Raw genomic sequence first — 20,883 nt, 5'->3', positions numbered from 1 at the left:
ATGAAAAAAAACAAACAAACAAACACCCCCACCAACTGCAAGGTGTCAGTTCAGTGGTGCATTGCAAACTCCTGTATGTCCTCCTAAACTGCAGCCTCTATGTCTCCCAGGGTTTGCTCCTCACATTCATAACACTCTGCTCCATGCCAGGTGGCTGTCTCCACAAGTCCTCTTTCCCATAAATCAGACTGTCTTTGAATTGATCAATAACAAGTCAATTAGCAGGCGTAGAGAGATGAGGGTCTCAGGGGGTGACTGCTTGTTTGTCAGGCAGACATCTGCAGCTCTGTCCCTGTCTGCCACAGAGTTAGGTGTGGCGTTTACCTTGGAAACATGTGGCTACTTGGCTATCATAAATCTAAATATCAACTATAAATAGGTCTGGAACATCTTGCTACAATCCATCATTTGCTTGTTCTTGGATATATAATGAATCAAGCATTGTGCACCTCGGATCTCTCAGGTGTGTCTGATAGATATGAGCAGGCCTAGAAAACAGCACTTTTGTCGCCAGCTTCGGTCTGCGTAGTGGCTCTTCAGCATTTGCAGTAAGTAGGTGTACTCATCAAACAGAAAGAAAGAGACGGACGAACAAAAACTGCTACTGCTCTCTGAGGTCACACTTGGACATATGCGCCAAATATAAGCTGCAAAGCCTGCCAGTATTTATCCTGCTCCCCTGTTAAGCTGACAAGAGTGGGAGAGACCCAACTGTTGTTTGGTGCCCACTGACTGTGTATCTAATGACTTGGCTGGCAAAGCCAATGCAACAGCAACAGGCTCCTGTGGTGAATACACCAGATTAATCCCCTGGATAATTACAAACAAGAATGATCTTGGGCAAATACTCCCCATACCTGCTGAGAAATTACATCAAATGATGCTGTCTAATTAAAACTCATTTTGAATGGTGACAGACAATGAATATTTGAAAAGATGAATAAAATGTGCTACTTTGATGCTGACAAGTTATAGGTAAATGAGGTGCTGATCAAAAGAATTTGTGGACAAAAACCATGAAGCACAATGCAGTTTAATGCACAAACAAACCAACCGACAGACAGACAGATCAACACTTGTTGGTTTGGGTGTGTGCAGTTTCTATAAGTCATCATTTGAAGCATTATTTTTAAAATAGTAACCACCACAGTGAGTGAGCACCCACACTCCAATATGACACACACACGTTTGCGCACAAATTGATATTCAACCTAATATGACTCACTTGTGTCACTGGCTTTGTCATTTGGTTTGTCACAGCAGCCCCCATTTGGACTGCTGAGGCAGAAGTCACAAACACTTAGACATGCCAGGGGAAAAGAAAGATGATTAGAATGAAGATTACAACAACAAGTCTTTGTTATTGTTATAGTTCCTCCCGTTTCTTGATTATTCAGATATTTATGCTGTTAAAATCCCCCACCATTATTCAGTTTTGTTTTTAATCTTGACCACTTATCCTGTGATCTGCTACGTCTCTGCACTTTCAGCCTTTTCAAAGGTTTAACAGTATTGCTCTTTCTGTCACAGTGAGGCCACCTGGATGAAGATAGCTAGACATGCAAGTGTGTCTAGCTGAGGATAAGTGTGGTGTGGTAAAAAGTTGTTTGTTTTGGGGGTATGCTGTTGGATTCTCAGCATGCACATGTTACAACTGTTCTTTGGGGTTGACCTTGTTTTTTTTTTCTTTCCTCAGCTGCCTCGATCAGGTGGCAGTGGTTGACTGTTGGGATTCCACCAAAGGATGGGTATAAATATGAGGCCCAATGAGACAGTCAGGAGCATTCCCACTTTATGGAGCCACGACTCCTGGTAACAGAAGCTTCAAGCTGTGACTGGCTCAAACGTATACAGTATATGTAGGGTGTAAGGGCCTAGCTCCAGGGCTTTCCTTGTGCTCCCATGCAGAGAGGAGCCCCCAAGGGAGCTGACGCCAGCTGAGACTGAAAAACAAGGTAAGAGCCCAGCTGACACACATGCACACAGGCTCAGCTGTTTGTCTCAAAGGGGAGTTCAGCATGAGAAGTACACAGAGAGAGAGCTGAGAAAATAAGGAGACTGACAGATTTGAGCCTCCAAGGATGAAAATGTAGTGAGATCATTGAAAGATGGATAGACAGAAGATTCAACTGTGTGAATGCTGTAGGTGTGAAATGGTAAGAGCAAAGATTGAACTATTAGTTTCTAAGATTGTTTGACTGCTTTATTGTCAGAACTGGTAATAGAACCTAGATAGTATGGGAGAAGATGAAATAGGGCCCATCAGTGTAGCACCGTCATTGATCTTACCTGTGCTGTATCATAAGAGCATTTGGCTGCTGAAATTGAACAATCTTGTGTTTGGAATAATTCTTTATGATGTTTATTCAATATGATGGTTTCTCATCTTCTTTTGCATCTGGTTTGGTCAATATCTATGTAATATGTAATAAGTTTGCTGTGTTTCCGATTTTTCCTTGCATTAAAAGTGCCAGTTGGAAGCTTTCAGGGCTCCAGCTCTCCTGCCAGCCAAGAAAACAACTAATATAAATGATTGACAACCTTGCTGGGATAAGGTTTCCCATTTAGCAAACTTGCTGTGTCAAAGAAAAAAAAAAGTCACAGTAGCTTACTGAGTGATGGGCTTGAAGATGAGTGAAATGAGGATTTTGGTGTTGTATCGATCCCCTAGTGCTTGTCTCATGCATTTTACACAAGATCTAAATGCCACTTATGGTATAATACAGCAGTCTAGGTCAAGGTTTGCTCTTCTCTATTCAGTGGGAATTTCAGGGTGTTATGAGCATAAATTCAGCAGGAATCAAGTAAAGCTTTTGGATTATGTCATGGTCTCAATACTGAGAAGACACTACTGGCTCAACCATCCCTGTGAGGATTTTTAACCTTCAAACCTTTTCTCAATATCTATCATCTTATACTACAGATGGCTGAAATTGTTTTTCATGCTTTTGCAGTATATCAAATGACCTCCTCATCTCTTCTCTCCTCTCCTTGCCTCTCCAGCACCTAAGCTCTACATCTCATCATGGCAGCAGAAAGCCTGGAGACAGATGGTCCCAGATCATCCATGCCGCCAGAGCTCCACCATCCCCACTCTGAGTATTCTCAGTGGAAGTTCAAACTCTTCAGGGTGAAGTCCATGGAGAAAGCCCCTCTGCCCAGTGAAACACGGCCTGAGATTTCACCTACGGCAGCTCCAAATATAGAAATAGATCATGCTGCGGGTCCAGGGAGTGTTATGAAATTATGCCTAGGAGGAAAAAGCAAGGAAAATGTGGAGGGCCCTGGCAGGAGAGTAGATGTGAAGCTACAGGAGATGGAAACCCACATGGACCACCTCAGGTAATCAAATTGTTACATTTTGTGAATGATGCTATGTTATATTCATTTGTTTCTAAGGATCTGACACTATTTCCCTGGCTCTTTATAGGGGTTTGTGTCGTGTCTGTGGAATGGTTCTGAGGAAAGTCAAAGGACCAGTGCACGATGTTCATGGAGATCTGGATGAGGTGAGCAAGTGTGCCTTGCGTAAAATGGGCTGCAAGTTCCCAAGCTGGCCAGAAGTCATCCTTAAAGTCTTCAAAGTGGACGTGACAGAGGACACAGAATCTGTCCACCCCCTTTCCTTCTGCCACCGCTGCTGGATGGTTGCCATTCGAGGTGGGGGGGTCTGCAGCTTCACCAGAACAAGAGTGCCTGAGTGGAAACCTCACTCTTCCCTGTGCCACCTCTGCTACCCCAAAAAAACATCATTCCAGAGGACTGGAAGGAAGAGGAGGAAAGTCCTTCCAAGAGCACAGAGCCTGGCAAAAAGGACCAGATGGGACTGCGACGCCATCGCTGTTGGTGAGAGGAGAGTTCTGAGACCATTTGGAGACCGTCATGGTCCTGCTCTCAGGGCCTGGAAGAAGTTCAGCATCCAGAGAGAGCAGTGGGTGAGGAACATTACACGCTGCCAGAAAGATCACCTGAGCACCAAGCTGCTCTCTGAGAAGCTCCCTGTGGACTTTGTTGCATCGTTCACCTGCCTAGTGTGTGACCACCTGCTCTCTGATCCAGTTCAGTCCACCTGTGGGCACCTCTTCTGCCGTGGCTGCATTGTAAAATTTACCCACGTTCTAGGACCTCACTGCCCTGCCTGCAACTTGCCCTGTACACCCGATAATCTCACCTCACCTGCCAAAGTCTTTTCATCTGCCCTCCATTCCCTACCTCTGCTCTGCCCCAGTGAGGGATGTCGTGAGCAAGTGAGGCTGGACTCATTTAAGGCTCACTGTCTGAGCCACGAGCTGAAGGAAAATGAAAACCTGAGTCTGTCAGAACTTGATAACTTCCTACTAACCAATAAAGGGGGAAGACCTCGCCAGCACTTGCTCTCGCTAACCCGTCGTGCCCAGAAGCATCGACTGAGGGATCTGAAGAACCAGGTGAAGGTGTTTGCAGACAAAGAGGAAGGTGGTGATCTGAAGTCTGTGTGTTTGACGCTGTTTCTGCTTGCACTGAGATCTGGGAATGAACACCGTCAGGCAGATGAGCTAGAGGCCATGATGCAAGGTAAGAGGCTATTATAAGGGTTTATGTTCAATCAACACAGCCCTCCGTGGCAAAGAAAGGGGGATACAAACAAATTAAAATCATGATAGTGTTTGCTCATTAATATTTCCACCTACCCCCGAGGAATACAGTCGTCTCATGAATAACAATGAAGAAAAGTCCAATATTCAGGAGACATAAGAAAGCTTTCTGTGATTTTGATTGAAAAGCATTTAATTATTGTCCATTTCTGTCTATTGAACCACTGCTGCTGCACATTCAACCCCTCCCTGATTTTCTCCCACTTTCACTCATCTTGTCTGTCAGTCTCTCATTCTCACACTCCCTTTAATGCACAATAACAACTCTTGTGAAGGGGCTGTTAGAATCAAAACAACATCAGCAGCTCTTGTATCTGCAAATTACACAGACAGCACCATCCTCCTCTCTGGGGAATAGAAGGCAGCTGGTGTCTGTTTTCATCTACAGCCAATACATCACTATTGCCAGCTTCACTGATTCACCCTCTGTCCCCTTATAACATTTGAAATTTAGGAAATATTGGATTTTGTAATCAGCGGCTTGTGGGCTGTTGACAATGAGGCATTCACATTTGGGTGTGAAATTTACGCTTCTGTCTGTCTCATTGTAGAAATTACTCCAAATGTGGGATATCAAATGAGGAAATTTTAGATACTGCAGTATTTTCAAAGCACTAGAAATAGGCTTCTGTGGGTTGGTATTACAGTGGGGCAAAAAAGTATTTAGTCAGCCACCGATTGTGCAAGTTCCCCCACCTAAAATGATGACAGAGGTCAGTAATTTGCACCAGAGGTACACTTCAACTGTGAGAGACAGAATGTGAAAAAAAAATCCATGAATCCACATGGTAGGATTTGTAAAGAATTTATTCGTAAATCAGGGTGGAAAATAAGTATTTGGTCAATAACAAAAATACAACTCAATACTTTGTAACATAACCTTTGTTGGCAATAACAGAGGTCAAACGTTTACTATAGGTCTTTACCAGGTTTGCACACACAGTAGCTGGTATTTTGGCCCATTCCTCCATGCAGATCTTCTCGAGAGCAGTGATGTTTTGGGGCTGTCGCCGAGCAACACGGACTTTCAACTCCCGCCACAGATTTTCTATGGGGTTGAGGTCTGGAGACTGGCTAGGCCACTCCAGGACTTTCAAATGCTTCTTACGGAGCCACTCCTTTGTTGCCCGGGTGGTGTGTTGTGGATCATTGTCATGTTGGAAGACCCAGCCTCGTTTCATCTTCAAAGTTCTCACTGATGGAAGGAGGTTTTGGCTCAAAATCTCACGATACATGGCCCCATTCATTCTGTCCTTAACACGGATCAGTCGTCCTGTCCCCTTGGCAGAAAAACAGCCCCATAGCATGATGTTTCCACCCCCATGCTTCACAGTAGGTATGGTGTTCTTGGGATGCAACTCAGTATTCTTCTTCCTCCAAACACGACGAGTTGAGTTTATACCAAAAAGTTCTACTTTGGTTTCATCTGACCACATGACATTCTCCCAATCCTCTGCTGTATCATCCATGTGCTCTCTGGCAAACTTCAGACGGGCCTGGACATGCACTGGCTTCAGCAGCAGAACACGTCTGGCACTGCGGGATTTGATTCCCTGCCGTTGTAGTGTGTTACTGATGGTGACCTTTGTTACTTTGGTCCCAGCTCTCTGCAGGTCATTCACCAGGTCCCCCCGTGTGGTTCTGGGATCTTTGCTCACCGTTCTCATGATCATTTTGACCCCACGGGATGAGATCTTGCGTGGAGCCCCAGATCGAGGGAGATTATCAGTGGTCTTGTATGTCTTCCATTTTCTGATGATTGCTCCCACAGTTGATTTTTTCACACCAAGCTGCTTGCCTATTGTAGATTCACTCTTCCCAGTCTGGTGCAGGTCTACAATACTTTTCCTGGTGTCCTTCGAAAGCTCTTTGGTCTTGGCCATGGCGGAGTTTGGAGTCTGACTGTTTGCGGCTGTGGACAGGTGTCTTTTATACAGATGATGAGTTCAAACAGGTGCCATTCATACAGGTAACGAGTGGGGGACAGAAAAGCTTCTTACAGAAGACGTTACAGGTCTGTGAGAGCCAGAGATTTTCCTTGTTTGAGGTGACCAAATACTTATTTTCCACCCTGATTTACGAATAAATTCTTTACAAATCCTACCATGTGGATTCATGGATTTTTTTTTCACATTCTGTCTCTCACAGTTGAAGTGTACCTCTGGTGCAAATTACTGACCTCTGTCATCATTTTAGGTGGGGGAACTTGCACAATCGGTGGCTGACTAAATACTTTTTTGCCCCACTGTAAATAATTCTCTTCATGTGTCAATCCTTTCTTTTTATGTTGAGACTGTGCCTCTTTCTGTCTCTCTCTGAAACTTTATCTCCTCTCATTTTCTCTCTCTGCAGGCAGAGGCTTTGGGTTGAGTCCTGCTGTGTGCCTGGCCATTCGGGTCAACACATTCCTGAGCTGCAGTCAATATCATAAGATGTATCGGACTGTCAAAGCCACAAGTGGCCGCCAGATCTTTCAGCCCTTGCACACTCTTCGAGCTGCAGAGAAGGAGCTTCTCCCTGGTTTTCACCAGTTTGAATGGCAGCCAGCTCTCAAAAACGTGTCCCCATCCTATAATGTTGGCATTATTAATGGGCTCTCTGGATGGTCTTCCTCAGTGGATGACGTCCCAGCTGACACTATCACTCGGCGCTTTCGGTACGATGTGGCACTTGTGTCTGCCTTAAAGGATCTGGAGGAGGACATCATGGAGGGGCTGAGGGAGAGTGGGATGGAAGACAGTGCCTGCACATCAGGTTTTAGTGTCATGATCAAGGAATGTTGCGATGGCATGGGTGATGTCAGCGAGAAGCATGGCGGGGGACCAGTTGTTCCTGAGAAGGCTGTTCGTTTTTCTTTCACTGTTATGTCTGTCTCTGTCCTGGCAGACGATGAGGAGGAGGAGGTTACCATTTTTACCGAGCCAAAGCCAAATTCAGAATTGTCCTGTAAGCCACTGTGCCTGATGTTTGTGGATGAGTCAGACCATGAGACACTCACAGCTGTCCTGGGGCCTATAGTTGCAGAACGTAATGCAATGAAAGAAAGCAGACTTATCCTGTCCATGGGTGGTCTGCCTCGATCCTTTCGCTTCCACTTCAGGGGCACGGGATATGATGAGAAGATGGTGCGTGAGATGGAGGGGCTGGAGGCCTCTGGGTCCACGTACGTCTGCACTCTATGTGACTCCAGTCGTGCAGAGGCCTCTCAAAACATGGTGCTGCACTCCATCACCCGCAGTCACGAAGAGAACCTAGAACGCTATGAAATATGGAGAACCAACCCCTTTTCTGAGTCAGTAGATGAGCTGCGTGATAGAGTCAAAGGTGTGTCTGCAAAGCCCTTCTTGGAGACGCAGCCAACGCTAGATGCATTGCACTGTGACATCGGCAATGCTACTGAATTCTACAAGATCTTCCAGGATGAGATCGGAGAGGTGTATAAAAAGGCCAACCCCAGCCGGGAGGAACGGCGCAGCTGGAGGGCGGCCTTAGATAAACAGCTGAGGAAGCAGATGAAGCTTAAACCAGTAATGAGGATGAATGGGAACTACGCCCGCAGACTAATGACCCAGGAGGCTGTGGACGTGGTGTGTGAGCTGGTGCCCTCAGAAGAGAGAAGAGAGGCCCTGAGGGAGCTTATCAAACTCTACCTCCAAATGAAACCTGTGTGGCGTGCCACCTGCCCAGCCAAGGAATGCCCTGACCAGCTATGCCGCTACAGTTTTAACTCTCAGCGCTTTGCTGACCTCCTCTCCACTACCTTCAAATATAGGTACAATGGAAAGATAACAAATTATCTGCACAAGACCCTAGCCCACGTACCTGAAATTATAGAGAGAGACGGATCCATAGGAGCCTGGGCCAGCGAGGGGAACGAGTCAGCAAACAAGCTCTTCAGGCGTTTTCGCAAGATGAATGCACGCCAGTCTAAGACCTTTGAACTGGAGGACGTGCTGAAACACCACTGGCTGTACACGTCCAAGTACTTGCAGAAGTTTATGGAAGCTCACAAGGACTCTGCAAAGGCTCTACAGGCTACCATTGACCCAGTAGAGATCCAGGATGATGATGAAATGTCTTTGGAAGTTCCTGATTTTTGAATTTTCCATAACTATTAACATTTGATTGATTTCTAGAGAATTGTACCATTGGTCAGTTATCTCTACATGGAAGTATTTTGACTTTCCAGAAAGTGAAGTCAGTCTCATTCTGCTTTGGGCAAGAGGCCAAACACATTTTATGTTGTTTTTAGTTTTTATATTTTGGAACTCAGATGCTTGTGTGTTGTTAGATATTACAAACAGATTTTGCTTGAATAGCCAGTGTTTTGCACCTGAACCCATAAATGAAGATTATTTTATGGAAAACAATGCTATTTTACACTTTTGATGTTTGTTTTTCTTTCTTTAAACATTTATTTGACTTCGAATTGCTTTGTTAACTGTTAGTTACTACACCACAAAGATGTGACGGCAGAGGCAACACATTTTTTTTCATACTCCTTTTCCTTTTTTTGGTTTATAAATCGACACCATCTGTGGAAAATGGTGCATTTTATTGTATTGCAAGGATATGACACATTTATGCATTTATATAGAGAGGATATTTATGGAAACAGATGAAAGCGCTGTAAGTCATAGAGAGAAATCGTGTTAAAAAGACCACATTTGTGGCCACTGTACACAGCAAATTCTGGTCTTTGGAATAAACTCTCTGGGAGTTCAGATTAACTACATTTGAGTGTACATGCGTGACCATCGAATAAACTCTAGTGCAGAGTTAGAGTAACTCTTTTCTGGGAGTTGATTTTTCAACTCTTTATAGGAGTTAAAACTAAACTCTCATGGAGTAAAATTTCTACTACCATAAAGAGTAAAATGTAACTCATAACTAGAGTTCATTTTGATATTAACTCTTTTATAGTGTTACTCATCAAATGAAAAAAGGTTTTAGGTGACAATTACTACAAAAACACCATACTGATTATTATGAATGTATGAATTTTATTTATCAAAAGTATCATATTCAAAATTCAATGGACTAACATACATTCTGTGTAACAGCACTATAATAGTGTAACATTCGACATTAAAACAGCAACAATTATGGCAGCCAAACAGTTGAGACATTGTGTGGTCAGATAGGCCTAACATTGGGAAAAAAAACTGAATTAAAGAAAAAAAAAAGACTACAGAATAAGCACTTATTGTAATGCAGTGTTAACATGAAAAAGACTCTATAAGGTCTCCATTAAGCCAACAAATTAAATAATGCAACTGTCTGACACGACATACAATTGTGAATCACACCCATATGACATTTGGCCATCAAAACTTTTGAAATGTCTTAACTTCTCCCTTTCTAGGACCAGTATCTTCTTAGGAATGGTTTCATTTACCTGATAAGCATGAAAATGATCATGGAAACACGTTTCATGCTCAACCATAACAAAAACAGCTTTACCATCATGCAAAATGATCGAAGTTATCTTGCTGAAAACCGGCATGTTTTCATAAGTGCCTGTGCAAACAAAAAGCCCAACACGATATTCAACTCCACTACACTTTACCCAGTTTGTGAGTTTGACAGTGTTCTGTAAATCAACATGAAGATATGGAGATATAATTTCTGAGTATTCTTGTGTTTCAAGTGAACGCATTTTAACTGGACCAGACTCAACTGCTTTTAAACTCATACATTCCCAATGATAAGCTAATGCAAACTGATGTTTCCTTGCAAGTGATACAGTCAAATTCTTAAAGTTCTTAACACAGTCTTTGAAAAATTTGTGTTTGGCTTCAAATCTCATGGTCCAGATATGAATGAGAGGACCAATCTTTCGAATGCACCTTGGATAGTGGACCATGAAATGATGTTTTGGAATTAAGTTGTTTGATGGGTATAGTTCCTTAAAGAGTCTATGGTGTTCAATAATCAGGTGCTTTAAATACACAGTCATTCCTTCAGTGATAGAGTATGAGAAAACTATGTTTAGAATGTGCAACAACAAAAGCAACAAATGCCAGTGCAAATCATCCTCTGGTACCAGGTCACCAAATATCAAAGGTATGTTTGTGATCAAACAAAGTGTTTGTGATGCATTTAAACCTATTCCATGCCCTGCACGATCCAGGTTAATATTCGTTGGTTTATTTTTCTTTTCCATATAGCCGTAATTAAAAGCATATATCCTATTTAACAAGCTATCTTTAGAGATGAAGTATTCGATTAAATATTGAAATAGCAACTTGACTTCATATTGACCAACCCCTTCCAAAATATCATGCATGATGTCAACGGCATAATTTTCCGCAATATTGAAATATTTTAATGAATTAAGTATGCTCTTTCTTTTTATGCCGAATGAAGATGTTAATGTTGGATCATCTACCAAATTATTATAATGTTGGTTATTCAGAATTGGTGATCTAAGAGTTAAACATGGGTCGTCCTCTGAGAAAACTAATTGAGCTGAAGACTGATCAATTAAGCAAAATCTACAAAAATAATTAGCTCTAAACGATTCCAAAAACCCAAGAATGCTATGCATCCCCAAGTTATCACCTGTAATTTGTGCCAGAGTACCAAATACAGGAAATTTAGCAAATGGAACAGCAATCCCACTCGTCTCTAATATTTTCAGGTCCTTTACTAGGGGCTTCAGGATTTCATCAATTCCATATTTTTTTGCGTCTTGTGCATGAAATAATGATACCAGATGAATGTTCATTAAAGCCGAATTCAGACTGGGAAGAAGATTTCTAAGGATGAAGTAAAGGCAGCCAACTTTGTGTATACCCTTTTTTGAACCTAAAGGATTTGCACACTCAAATTCGTCATAGTACAATTGGACTTGGATAGCAAACTTGCTACCTGAAAACAAAGGATGACTTTTGAAGTAGCTTCCATCACAGAAGTCCTGATATGTGTCAGACTGGGTGCATATTTGCATCATCTCACAAATACTTTCATTCTTAAAAATGAACTGGAGTGTTTTCAATATGGGGATATATATGAATTTGTCATTTACTGGGACTTGCTCATAGGTTCTAGTTTTGCTACATCGTCTAGTATCGTATCTTACTCCTAGGTGCAATTCAACTGGCTGTACCATTTCCCACTTATCTCTAAAATATTTATTACATTTGCTTTCAGAATTCCAAGTGACTAAACGGATTGTCCAAATTTTTAAATAAATCTGCAATGGCTGATCTGGAGGGACTGTCATTCGGTAATAGGGTCAATAATTGTTCCTGAATATTAGATTGCCAATCTCCCACAAATTCCTCTAAGTTCTGAACTGTAGAAAGAACTACAGTATTTGGTACACCACTTCCTAAAAGTCTGGCAATAATGGAGGCAGACATGTCCTTGCTCTGATTTGAGAATGAAGGGCCTGCTTCAGAATTTTGGCACTGAGATGATGTGGATGGTGTTTCATCATTTAAGCACTGAGAACTACTAAACTGTTGGGTATCATGGTCAGAAGGGGTCTCATGAGGAACACATGTGCTAACAGTAGCATGTATCTTATTCAGATGTCTTCTAAATCCAGAATAACTTGAGAATTGTAAACAACATCCTATCTGACCACATTTTAGTTTCAAATTTTTGCCAGGATACATTCCATGAACTAGTTTTAAATGTCTGAACAAAAGTAAAGCTGTACTAAAGGATAAAGCACAGAGAAAGCAGGTCAGCATTTGCTCGCAACTCTTTGACTCTTGGACTTTCCACTGTTGTACCTACATCAATATTGTACACAGTGGTCTGCAAAAATGTGTACAGGCTGGACAGAGCGTCTTCATATTTCACACTGAAAACAAAGTGGCACTTGAACAGCTCATCAGATGCACCCAGTGATGTGCCTGACTGACATGGAAGAAGCTTTCGATCCAAGACTATGTAGAAGCTGAAAACCTGTGCTTTTGAAGTCCCTGTGGCCAGGAGATATGGCTGAGGGTTTCCTTCATTGTTCATGAGGTGATCCTCAAGGCTCTGGCAAGACTGAAACACAATAAAAAGCATCACTTTATAAACCCTTAGGTTAAGAAAAAGTGTTCCATGAACCACAGTATCTGGAACTAGATCACATTATCTTGACAAACCTTGTGAAATTTAACCAGATGATCTATTGCCTCTCCAACACTCATCTTCTTTGGCCGTTTCCTTCCAGCTGGTTGTGGCGTGAGAAGGTGCAGCAGAACAAGAAGAGAAGCCATGTCGCTGTCCCACTCTGCAGACAGTGTTAAGGAGTTAAATACTAATGCTGGAAAGGGGAGACAGAACTGAACTTCACTAACATATAAAAACTGGTTGAGGGTATGAGCAGAAAATAAGTGATCCATACACACATTATGCACACTGCTGCTTTTTTGATAACTTTTAAAAATGAAAACTAAAATTACTACACTAATAAAGTGTTACTTTAGGACACTACCTGGCTCATCAGCATCATCCATTTCTTCGTTCAAAGCAGATTTCAGCAATCTTTTCAGAAGACAAGTCTCTTTAAGGTCTCTGGCTTCCCTGGCAACCTTGTCTTTAAAACCGGTGTTCCATTTTTCCAGGAACCTGGAAGCAGTCTCTACTCCAAACATCATTGCAAAGTCCTGCAAAATCTAACAAAGGAGAAGTATGTCCATTAAAATCAATTTTTTTAAGTCAAGTATTTTTCAGATCCCCATTTGTTTACCTACCAGTCCTTTAGTGTCCAAAAACCGAGGAAACATCTGAAGAATGTTTGCTGATTCTTGTGGGTCATGGAGTATCTGCTGACGATAGTAGAATGTCTCTCTCATCTTCTGGAAGACTATATCTTGGTCAGTGGTGTGATGAAGAAGAGACATGGCTTCCATACATTGATCTCTTGTTTGCTGGTCATTAGTGAAACCAAACTTCCTTCGTGATGTGGGCCCTCCTTTCAGTTCCACTCTGTTCTGTGATGCAGTGGGGGGTTTGGATTGACGTTGCACAGTCTTGATACGCCATTCAAGAAAACCTTTATTGCTCTGAATGTCATAGAAATGCTCCTACAGAAAGAAAGAAATTGCATACATTGTAGAGTGTGTATATATATTTATATATATGTGTAGGGAGAGAGACAGAGAGAGAGAGAGAGAGAGAGAGAGAGAGAGAGCAAGTCTTATTACACACTACAGTTACAGAGCAAACTCACATATCCCTTTTTGGAGTAAGGATCCTTCAAAGATGGGAAGAGTGACACGATTCCAAGTGCATGAAACTCCTTCGTTGCTTTACTTATAGTTCTCCTGCAAAAGCAGAAGTGTTTTTTGATAAGATCCTTGCCAGTTTTAAAAATGAATAGAATAAACATCATTCCTCTTACCCTTCATTTTCACGCATATGAGCTACAATGATGTTCACCATTAATCGCCTGGTGGAATCTTTCAAACTCCCAGTTTTTTCATACTCATGGATGACAGTCACCCCTGCTGGTTTGGAAGTCAGAATCTGCTCCACTGTCTAAACACATTTGATACAAAGAACAAAAAAATTGACAAAAAATAAGACTATTTTAACCCAAAAAACGATTTCAATCTGTGGATTATACATATGAACTACATGAAATACTGTATCAAATTATTTTTCTCTAATCTGTTTTATCTTCGTGTTTAAGCTTTTTCAAGTAATGACAACTAAAGAGTCAAATACAAGTCTATTAAGTACTGTATCTACATTTCTTGCATGTATGCTGTCCAATAGAGGCTGAACCATTTGAAGTCCGGCATCGCTTGTGTCACTGCTCTGACTGCTGGTGGTTGAGACAGACAATGTATCTGTTCGACTTGGAGAGGAGGGCTCTTCCACATGTTGCTTCAGGACAGTCAAATCTAAGGGTGACAAACAAAAATATTACAATATAAGGCATATACAATCAAAAATCAACCACAACAAAGCTACCATTCACGCACATAGAGCCAGTAAATTGTATGCTTTGATTAAATTATACTTTCTCCCAGGAGAACAGATGGTTATTTTGTATTTTATTATGGTAATATACAATTTACATACCACAAGGTGTGAGTGTCACATAGTGTGTTAGGTCTGAGCAGTCACGCAGCTTCTTGGATGATTCTGTTTCCAGGATGTCTGAAATGCATGTGATAAATCCAACTTACTGTTGAGCCATGAAAACAGCATTTTGTGATTGTTACCACAGGATATTAGACAAATTAAAAAAGGTTTATTTAAGAGTAACTGTAGAAATCAAATCCCACAAAATCTATCAGAGCATATATTTACTTACCTTCAGCTGTATAGATGACAAAACACACCTCTTTGACTCCTGCAAGTTCAGGAAAGACATCCTCATCCACCTCTATACCCTGCTCATCTGTGACTTTCAGTGCTGCATTTTCTGGTATGAGAAACTTCTGCTGCACTGAAGTAAAATCATCACTTAGTTAATAACAACATTATCATTTCCTCTTTAATGACTTAGTACAAACCATGTATAACTTACCTGCACTCATAAAATCTGTGAAGCTGACTTCTTCCAATTTGACATATTTCTTTGTCTCTCTGTGTTTTACTTTTATCAACATCTTGGCCACCTACGGAAAAAAACCTTTACTAATATGAAACATAACATGTGGAAGAAGAAGAGGCTGTTTATAATAACTTTATGTGAACTGTGTATAACGTAATCCATAAACACTTTCTAACATTGAGCTAGCCTGTCCACACTAGCTTAAAATCTATTTAGCTAGGCTAGGTTTAGCAGACAATGTGACTGCATGTTTGCCGTGTCCTTGTCTTTTCAGGTCTGGCGACAGGGTTGTGTGCATATCTGTGAAGCAGGACTAACTAACTTATGTTAATGGTACCTTGATATCTCATCAATGCAGGCTGCACCTCTCTTTGGTTAAATACGGCCATTACCATGAGTCTAAACATAATATTACTGTAGTTAGCTAACGTTAAATGAAACATTAGTGTTAAAAAAAAGAAATACAAATGAACGTTTTCATTGACAACGTGAAATGTGTATCTTCAAATACAGTAAGATAAGTCAGTTAGCTAACTTTTGACTAATGTTAGCCTAGCTGCTATCAACGAATCAGTGTAACATGCAGAAAACACGTGTAGTGCTAGTTAGTTAACTTTATATTTTACTTATGCATCCATGTAACTGAATATATATATAAATAACATCACTACACTCACAGAAAATTCCAAAATAAATAAAGTATTTTTACCTCCTACATGTCGGAGTCCAAGAGACAAGCACAGATAGGCGCGGTAACGGTCGACAGACAAACAACACCAGCAATGTGTTGAATTAGACTCCTTAGCACCCAGTGAATGAACACCTAAATATTACACCGCTTTAGAGTACTCCCCAACACTGACTGTAGTATAAGGTGAAAAATAAACTCCCGGAATGTAACTCTTGTGCACTTTTATGCCTAACTCCAGAATTTTTAACTCCAGAGATTTGCTGTGTATTAATATATCATTTTAGCAGGAGCAAAATGCAATCACAGAGACCCAAATGTTCTTTGTTTCATGAGTGCCCTCTGAAAAAGATGACTTTAGTGCTTTATCGTGGGATCCCTGTGGGGCAGAATAGATGCCAGGTCACTTTGAACCAATTTTTATCTCGTTTACTTTTTGCACAGTGGAGGATAGATGATACTTATTTGAATTCTTCTCATAAAATAAAACATATACTGACCTTTTTGTTGATATCATAAAAATACAGTATGGTCCATTACGGTGCCTAATACCCCATGGACTCTCTAGCAGGCAGGGATTTTTCTTAAGTTCTGTATATAACCTGGCTCTTTTTCTCAGCTGATATATCTTCACAGCTTCAGTCGTCAGGGGAGAGCGATGGGTGAGAGCCAGAGAGACCTGATGTAAACTGAATTGTTGGCAACTTTATTTGTTTGATTGATTGATTATATTGTCTTTTTCTGCCCTCACCATTTTGAATTGTGACAGGCAATTTTGTTTTCTTACTTGATTGAATGTTTGATTTTATTTTACTGTCATAAATGTAACCATATGACAGCTATGAAATATCCACATTTCATTGGATACTTGTCACAGTGCTACCATAACGCCATGTTTTGGAGTGCATTATATAGCAACTTGTCTCATATTTGTTTTTGCCGTAATGAATTGCATTTCCAAAGTAATGGATGATGGATGATTCACAAAATTCTACTTCTGTCATGTTTCACAGTGTATCTCCTCATTTTGGGCTCACATGCATAGACTAAATGTACAGTTTACTGGGACCGCACAATACTTTCTCTGTTCATTCATTTTGCATACACTAAAGTTCCACTACCTACCACTACCTTCAAATTATGTTATGCTGTATTTACTTATTTCTTATGTATTGTCATTGAATCAGACAACTTACCATCCTTTTGTGAAGTTTGTACTTTTTGTCTCTGTTTACATCAGATAATAAATAAAAACTGAAGAATTGTGATTCTTGTTTGCTTAAATTATTATTATTTTTGTATTTAATTTAATTTTGCATTAGTAACACAGAATTCAGCTGTAAAGTGTTAATAAAAAACCAAAACAAAATAACAATGATCTTTTAGAAAACATTACAACAAACTAGATGCAGACCTGAATGCAGAGAATATGGAAGCACTTTAAAAACTAAAGAAATTCAGTTGATTCAATATATATATATAGCTTAGACCATTTAACTGTTCACAGTTCTGATTACGTATTGTTTATCAATATCATATTTATGCTCATGTTTATATAACTCTGAAATCAATTTAGTATACTTACTTAATACCTACTTAATACTGAAAGCTGGAGTTAGTAGTCAGTATATTCCTCAAGAGAATGACAAATAACTGAAACTCACATATAACTGGATCATTTGATATAAAATGTACCAGGACAACAGTTCACATTTGATCCCTCAAAATTAGCTAGTATGCTTTGTACAGTAACTTTGTGTGTTTAATAAGATATTTAAAATTTTTACCTTCATACTATGAATATTTTCAGAGTTACAGGGCCTTAAAGTACCAAAAGGTGGGCTAAAATTTTGAGCTTTTTAATTCCCATTATGTTTTCTATAATTGATAAGACCTTGTAAACCTGTCAAGTACAAGAATTCGGATTGAGAAACATTAAATTGGTACAATAGCTCAAATATGCTGGAGAATATAATGCAGTAATTCAAAAAATAATAAGTAAAATTTTAGACTCATACCTCCATAGTGTGACTACCTGTAACTGTGAAAATTTGCATGCCTTCATTAAACATGCTAAATTTATTGTATAGAAAATTTAAAACAGGGTCATTAATAACAGCATCAGGTGGGAGACACCGACTGTTTTAAACTGATAGGCTAATTAGAGTATGTCTTTTTAAGATAACAATACACCACTGTGAGGACACAAAATTACAGACTGAAAATCACAAATTTTATTAAGGATTTATCAGTTTTATTGTACAAAACACTGCAATAACAATTCAGTTCCATCTGCATCAGAAAGTGGGTCTGTGGTACTTAAAACGTACGTATGAAAGAAAGAAACAAACAGAATGAACCTTTTCACAGCTGATAAAGAGTAAAACTGCATTTTTGTTGCACAATGTGAAATAACAACAGAAACATTCAATAATAAAAGGAAATGTTGCAAATCTTCACAAACTGTAAACTGTTAATTTAACTCAAAATAAATCAAGTAGGTGTGAGTGTTTGTCTGTTAGTTCAATAGTCATGTGATCTAACTTAAACTTGGCTTGTGACTCTATTACGTTCAGTGAGCACTTCAAGGTAGTTTGAGGGATTTTCTCGATTTGGTTTATTAGATTACTGTTAGGGTGGAAAAAACATCCTAAGCATACAAAGTTTTCTTAACAGGCACACATCATATGAAAATCTGAGTCAGTCAAACAGCCGTCTGAAAAAGCTTTTTTTGGCAGGGGACATCTTGATTGTCAGAGGTCTTTTTTTGTCTTTAGCTTTCATGGTGATGCGCTTCAGTGGTATAATATGTCGAGGTGGGGTCATCTCCTGGTAGGGCAGGCCTCCGTGGTCCAAGCAGAAGTACTTCTTGTTGCCTTGAGAGAGTTTCAGCAGCAGGGTCTCAGACAGCTCCATGCACTTGGCGTGCACCCAGTGGCCCCCTTCCCCTCTGGAGCAAAAGATCATGGCTGGTCGGTGGAGCTCTGTGGAGTAGTATGGCTCCCATGTGTTGGGATCCAACTGACAGCCAAGGCAGCATTTTATCCAGTAACCTGTTTGTGATTCATCCTCTTCATCCTCTTCATTGTAAGCCTCCCCTTCTCCGTCGCTGCTGCCATCCAACTCATGTGGTTCACGGCCGAAGTAGAGCTCCTCAGAATCTTCAAGAGGAGTGGAGTCATCATAATCCGTTGACTCCTGGCTGCAGGCAAGGGTTCCATCTTCCTCTCTGGTCTCTCCCTCTGTCTGGAAGTTCACCTGGTAGAAGTAATGCATATCTTGTTGGGATGGCCTTCCCTCTGTGGGCACAGCTAGTAGGATGCCTCCCTCTCCAGAGCTGCCACCAAACCAAGTGCGACTATGGATGATATCTGGGGTCCACTTGGGTGTTTCTACGGGGTCAAAGTGGATTCCTTTCTCATCTAGAATCACAGTAGTGCACTCCATCCGCTTTTGTGAGTCTGACTGATATCCACCTAAGATGATGTATCTATGAGTGGGTCCCGTACGTGTAAAGATGGCACTAGAGATAGATAAACCATTGTCTAGGGTTTCACAGGAAAGCAACGGGCTGCCTTGCAAAAGCTCAACATGCAGGCAAAACAGACGCGGTGGACGTGAGTCTGAGGCTAGTGAGTGGCCTCCAATGAAGTAGACACAGTCTTCTCTAGCAAGGGCCAGATGGAAAGACTGTCCATCACTAAGCTCAGGTAAAGTGTGAGCAGAGCAGCAGCCAAACTCCAGGTCAAAGAGGAACACCTGAGGTGGACAGTCTACAACACTGTTCCAGCTCTCCGTGGTCCTCTCTCCTGAGGGCATGTAGGACCTACCCCCAAACAACACACAAGCTGTCTTCCCACGACTTTGGACCATGCTCATTGTGTGGCCATATCGAGGTCCTGGCACTTCTGCCACTAGCTCTTTCTCTTTGCAGCAGAGCGTTAATTTACGATTGCAGCCACGACTATCCATGGTCAACAGGTACAAGCTTGATGAGATCTCATTATTTGGAGTGCGACCACCGTGGATGAGGTAACTCTCTGGAAGCCCATCATAGGGGTCGAGGCGGCAAACAGCTGGGCAGCGTAATGGGGGCAGGTAGCACGAGTCATTAGAGAACGAGATGGCTCTCAGCTTCATCTCGTCATGTTTAAACCGTACACCAAATACTCCTGTTGGACACGAGCGCTTAGGCCAACCCTTCTGGCCAAACAGCAGAACTTCACCATCCAGCTGCAGCAGAGAGCAGCCGGGCTGCAGAAGGCCTGCACAGTTCACTGGAGTTAATGGCTGCAGGGTCATTTTCTGGCAGGTGTCTGTGTCAAAACAGCAATGAAAGACACAAACACAATGTGTAAGTCAGCTGTTGTTTGTGTTCATTCAGATGGTTGTAATTGTTCTTCCTGTTTATGAAAGTAACGTGTAGACGAGCACAGCTTAGGTAATCATAATATGCACTACAGGCACTAAAATGTAGCATAGGGTCAATTATTTAGCCTTTTTACAAAAATCATGGCATATTTAATAGCTACCAACACTTAAATAGTGACCAGATACATAAAACAAAAGATATTATTGGAGTAATAATTATAAAAGATAAGTTGTAAGAGGACTCATAATATCAGTATTATACAGTTGCAGTGTAAATTATTACCATTAAAAGTGCTACTACATTTGATGTCTTCTAAGCCACTACCAATTTTAGCTCGCAAACTAAAGCAGCACTGCATTTTCTACAATCCTTTAACCATCTGCAAAAAATAGTAAAGAAAAAAAAAATTCCTCATGCATCAAGTTCACATTTAAGTTTGAAAAAGTGAGAAGGTGATTTACTGAGAATGTTTCTAAGAATCTTTTTAAAGTGTTGTCTGTAGTGTGAACATGATGAGCAAAGAGACCTTGAGTTTGGCATTGCAAGAGCACAGCTTTACTCAAAGAGAGAGAGAGAACTTGTTATTCTTCCATTAATGTAGAATGGATTTTAGTTTGCTTACCTTTGAGCCAGTGGCAGGATGCAGTGCTTGAATTTTCAGTGAATCTTATGATCA

At 40.9% G+C, this 20,883-nt stretch overlaps 3 protein-coding genes across 3 annotated transcripts; 1 reads left to right on the top strand and 2 right to left on the bottom strand.

Annotated features, from left to right (window-relative positions):
- Positions 1 to 3,025: 3,025 nt before the first annotated feature.
- On the top strand, positions 3,026 to 8,734 carry rag1 (recombination activating 1). The gene is made up of 3 exons (XM_085357292.1): positions 3,026 to 3,342; positions 3,431 to 4,554; positions 6,987 to 8,734. The coding sequence occupies exons 1-3, from the start codon at positions 3,026 to 3,028 to the stop codon at positions 8,732 to 8,734; spliced, it is 3,189 nt and encodes a 1,062-aa protein (XP_085213418.1).
- A 1,163-nt stretch (positions 8,735 to 9,897) lies between these two features.
- Positions 9,898 to 15,205, bottom strand: LOC146627673 (uncharacterized). The gene is made up of 9 exons (XM_085357291.1): positions 15,121 to 15,205; positions 14,905 to 15,039; positions 14,670 to 14,747; positions 14,334 to 14,488; positions 13,984 to 14,120; positions 13,813 to 13,906; positions 13,334 to 13,666; positions 13,070 to 13,255; positions 9,898 to 10,197 (listed from the first exon to the last, which is right to left on the bottom strand). Exons 1-9 carry the CDS (start codon positions 15,200 to 15,202, stop codon positions 9,898 to 9,900), a joined length of 1,500 nt encoding a protein of 499 aa, XP_085213417.1. The 5' UTR covers positions 15,203 to 15,205.
- Positions 15,206 to 18,535: 3,330 nt separating this feature from the next.
- rag2 (recombination activating gene 2) lies at positions 18,536 to 20,137 on the bottom strand. The gene has a single exon (XM_085357290.1). It carries the CDS (start codon positions 20,135 to 20,137, stop codon positions 18,536 to 18,538), a length of 1,602 nt encoding a protein of 533 aa, XP_085213416.1.
- Between the last annotated feature and the right edge of the window lie 746 nt (positions 20,138 to 20,883).

Source organism: Diplotaxodon limnothrissa, linkage group LG7 (genome assembly GCF_057381915.1).
Source record: "Diplotaxodon limnothrissa isolate DT_005_m linkage group LG7, D_limnothrissa_male_GT1.1, whole genome shotgun sequence".
Taxonomy (NCBI): domain Eukaryota; kingdom Metazoa; phylum Chordata; class Actinopteri; order Cichliformes; family Cichlidae; genus Diplotaxodon; species Diplotaxodon limnothrissa.
This window is presented reverse-complemented; position numbering and strand designations above follow the sequence as displayed.

Bases quoted from the DNA above. Each gene is read 5' to 3' on its own strand.
- rag1 (XM_085357292.1), top strand. From the start codon at position 3,026: ATGGCAGCAGAAAGCCTGGAGACAGATGGTCCCAGATCATCCATGCCG. The intron at 3,343-3,430 runs GTAATCAAATTG...GGCTCTTTATAG, and splicing joins ACCCACATGGACCACCTCAG to GGGTTTGTGTCGTGTCTGTG. The intron at 4,555-6,986 runs GTAAGAGGCTAT...CTCTCTCTGCAG, and splicing joins GCTAGAGGCCATGATGCAAG to GCAGAGGCTTTGGGTTGAGT.
- rag2 (XM_085357290.1), bottom strand. From the start codon at position 20,137: ATGACCCTGCAGCCATTAACTCCAGTGAACTGTGCAGGCCTTCTGCAG.
- LOC146627673 (XM_085357291.1), bottom strand. From the start codon at position 15,202: ATGTTGATAAAAGTAAAACACAGAGAGACAAAGAAATATGTCAAATTG. The intron at 14,121-14,333 runs GTAGATACAGTA...AAATGTGTTTAG, and splicing joins ACAGCATACATGCAAGAAAT to ACAGTGGAGCAGATTCTGAC. The intron at 10,198-13,069 runs GTCCTAAAGTAA...AACTGGGTAAAG, and splicing joins ATGCTGATGAGCCAGGTAGT to TGTAGTGGAGTTGAATATCG.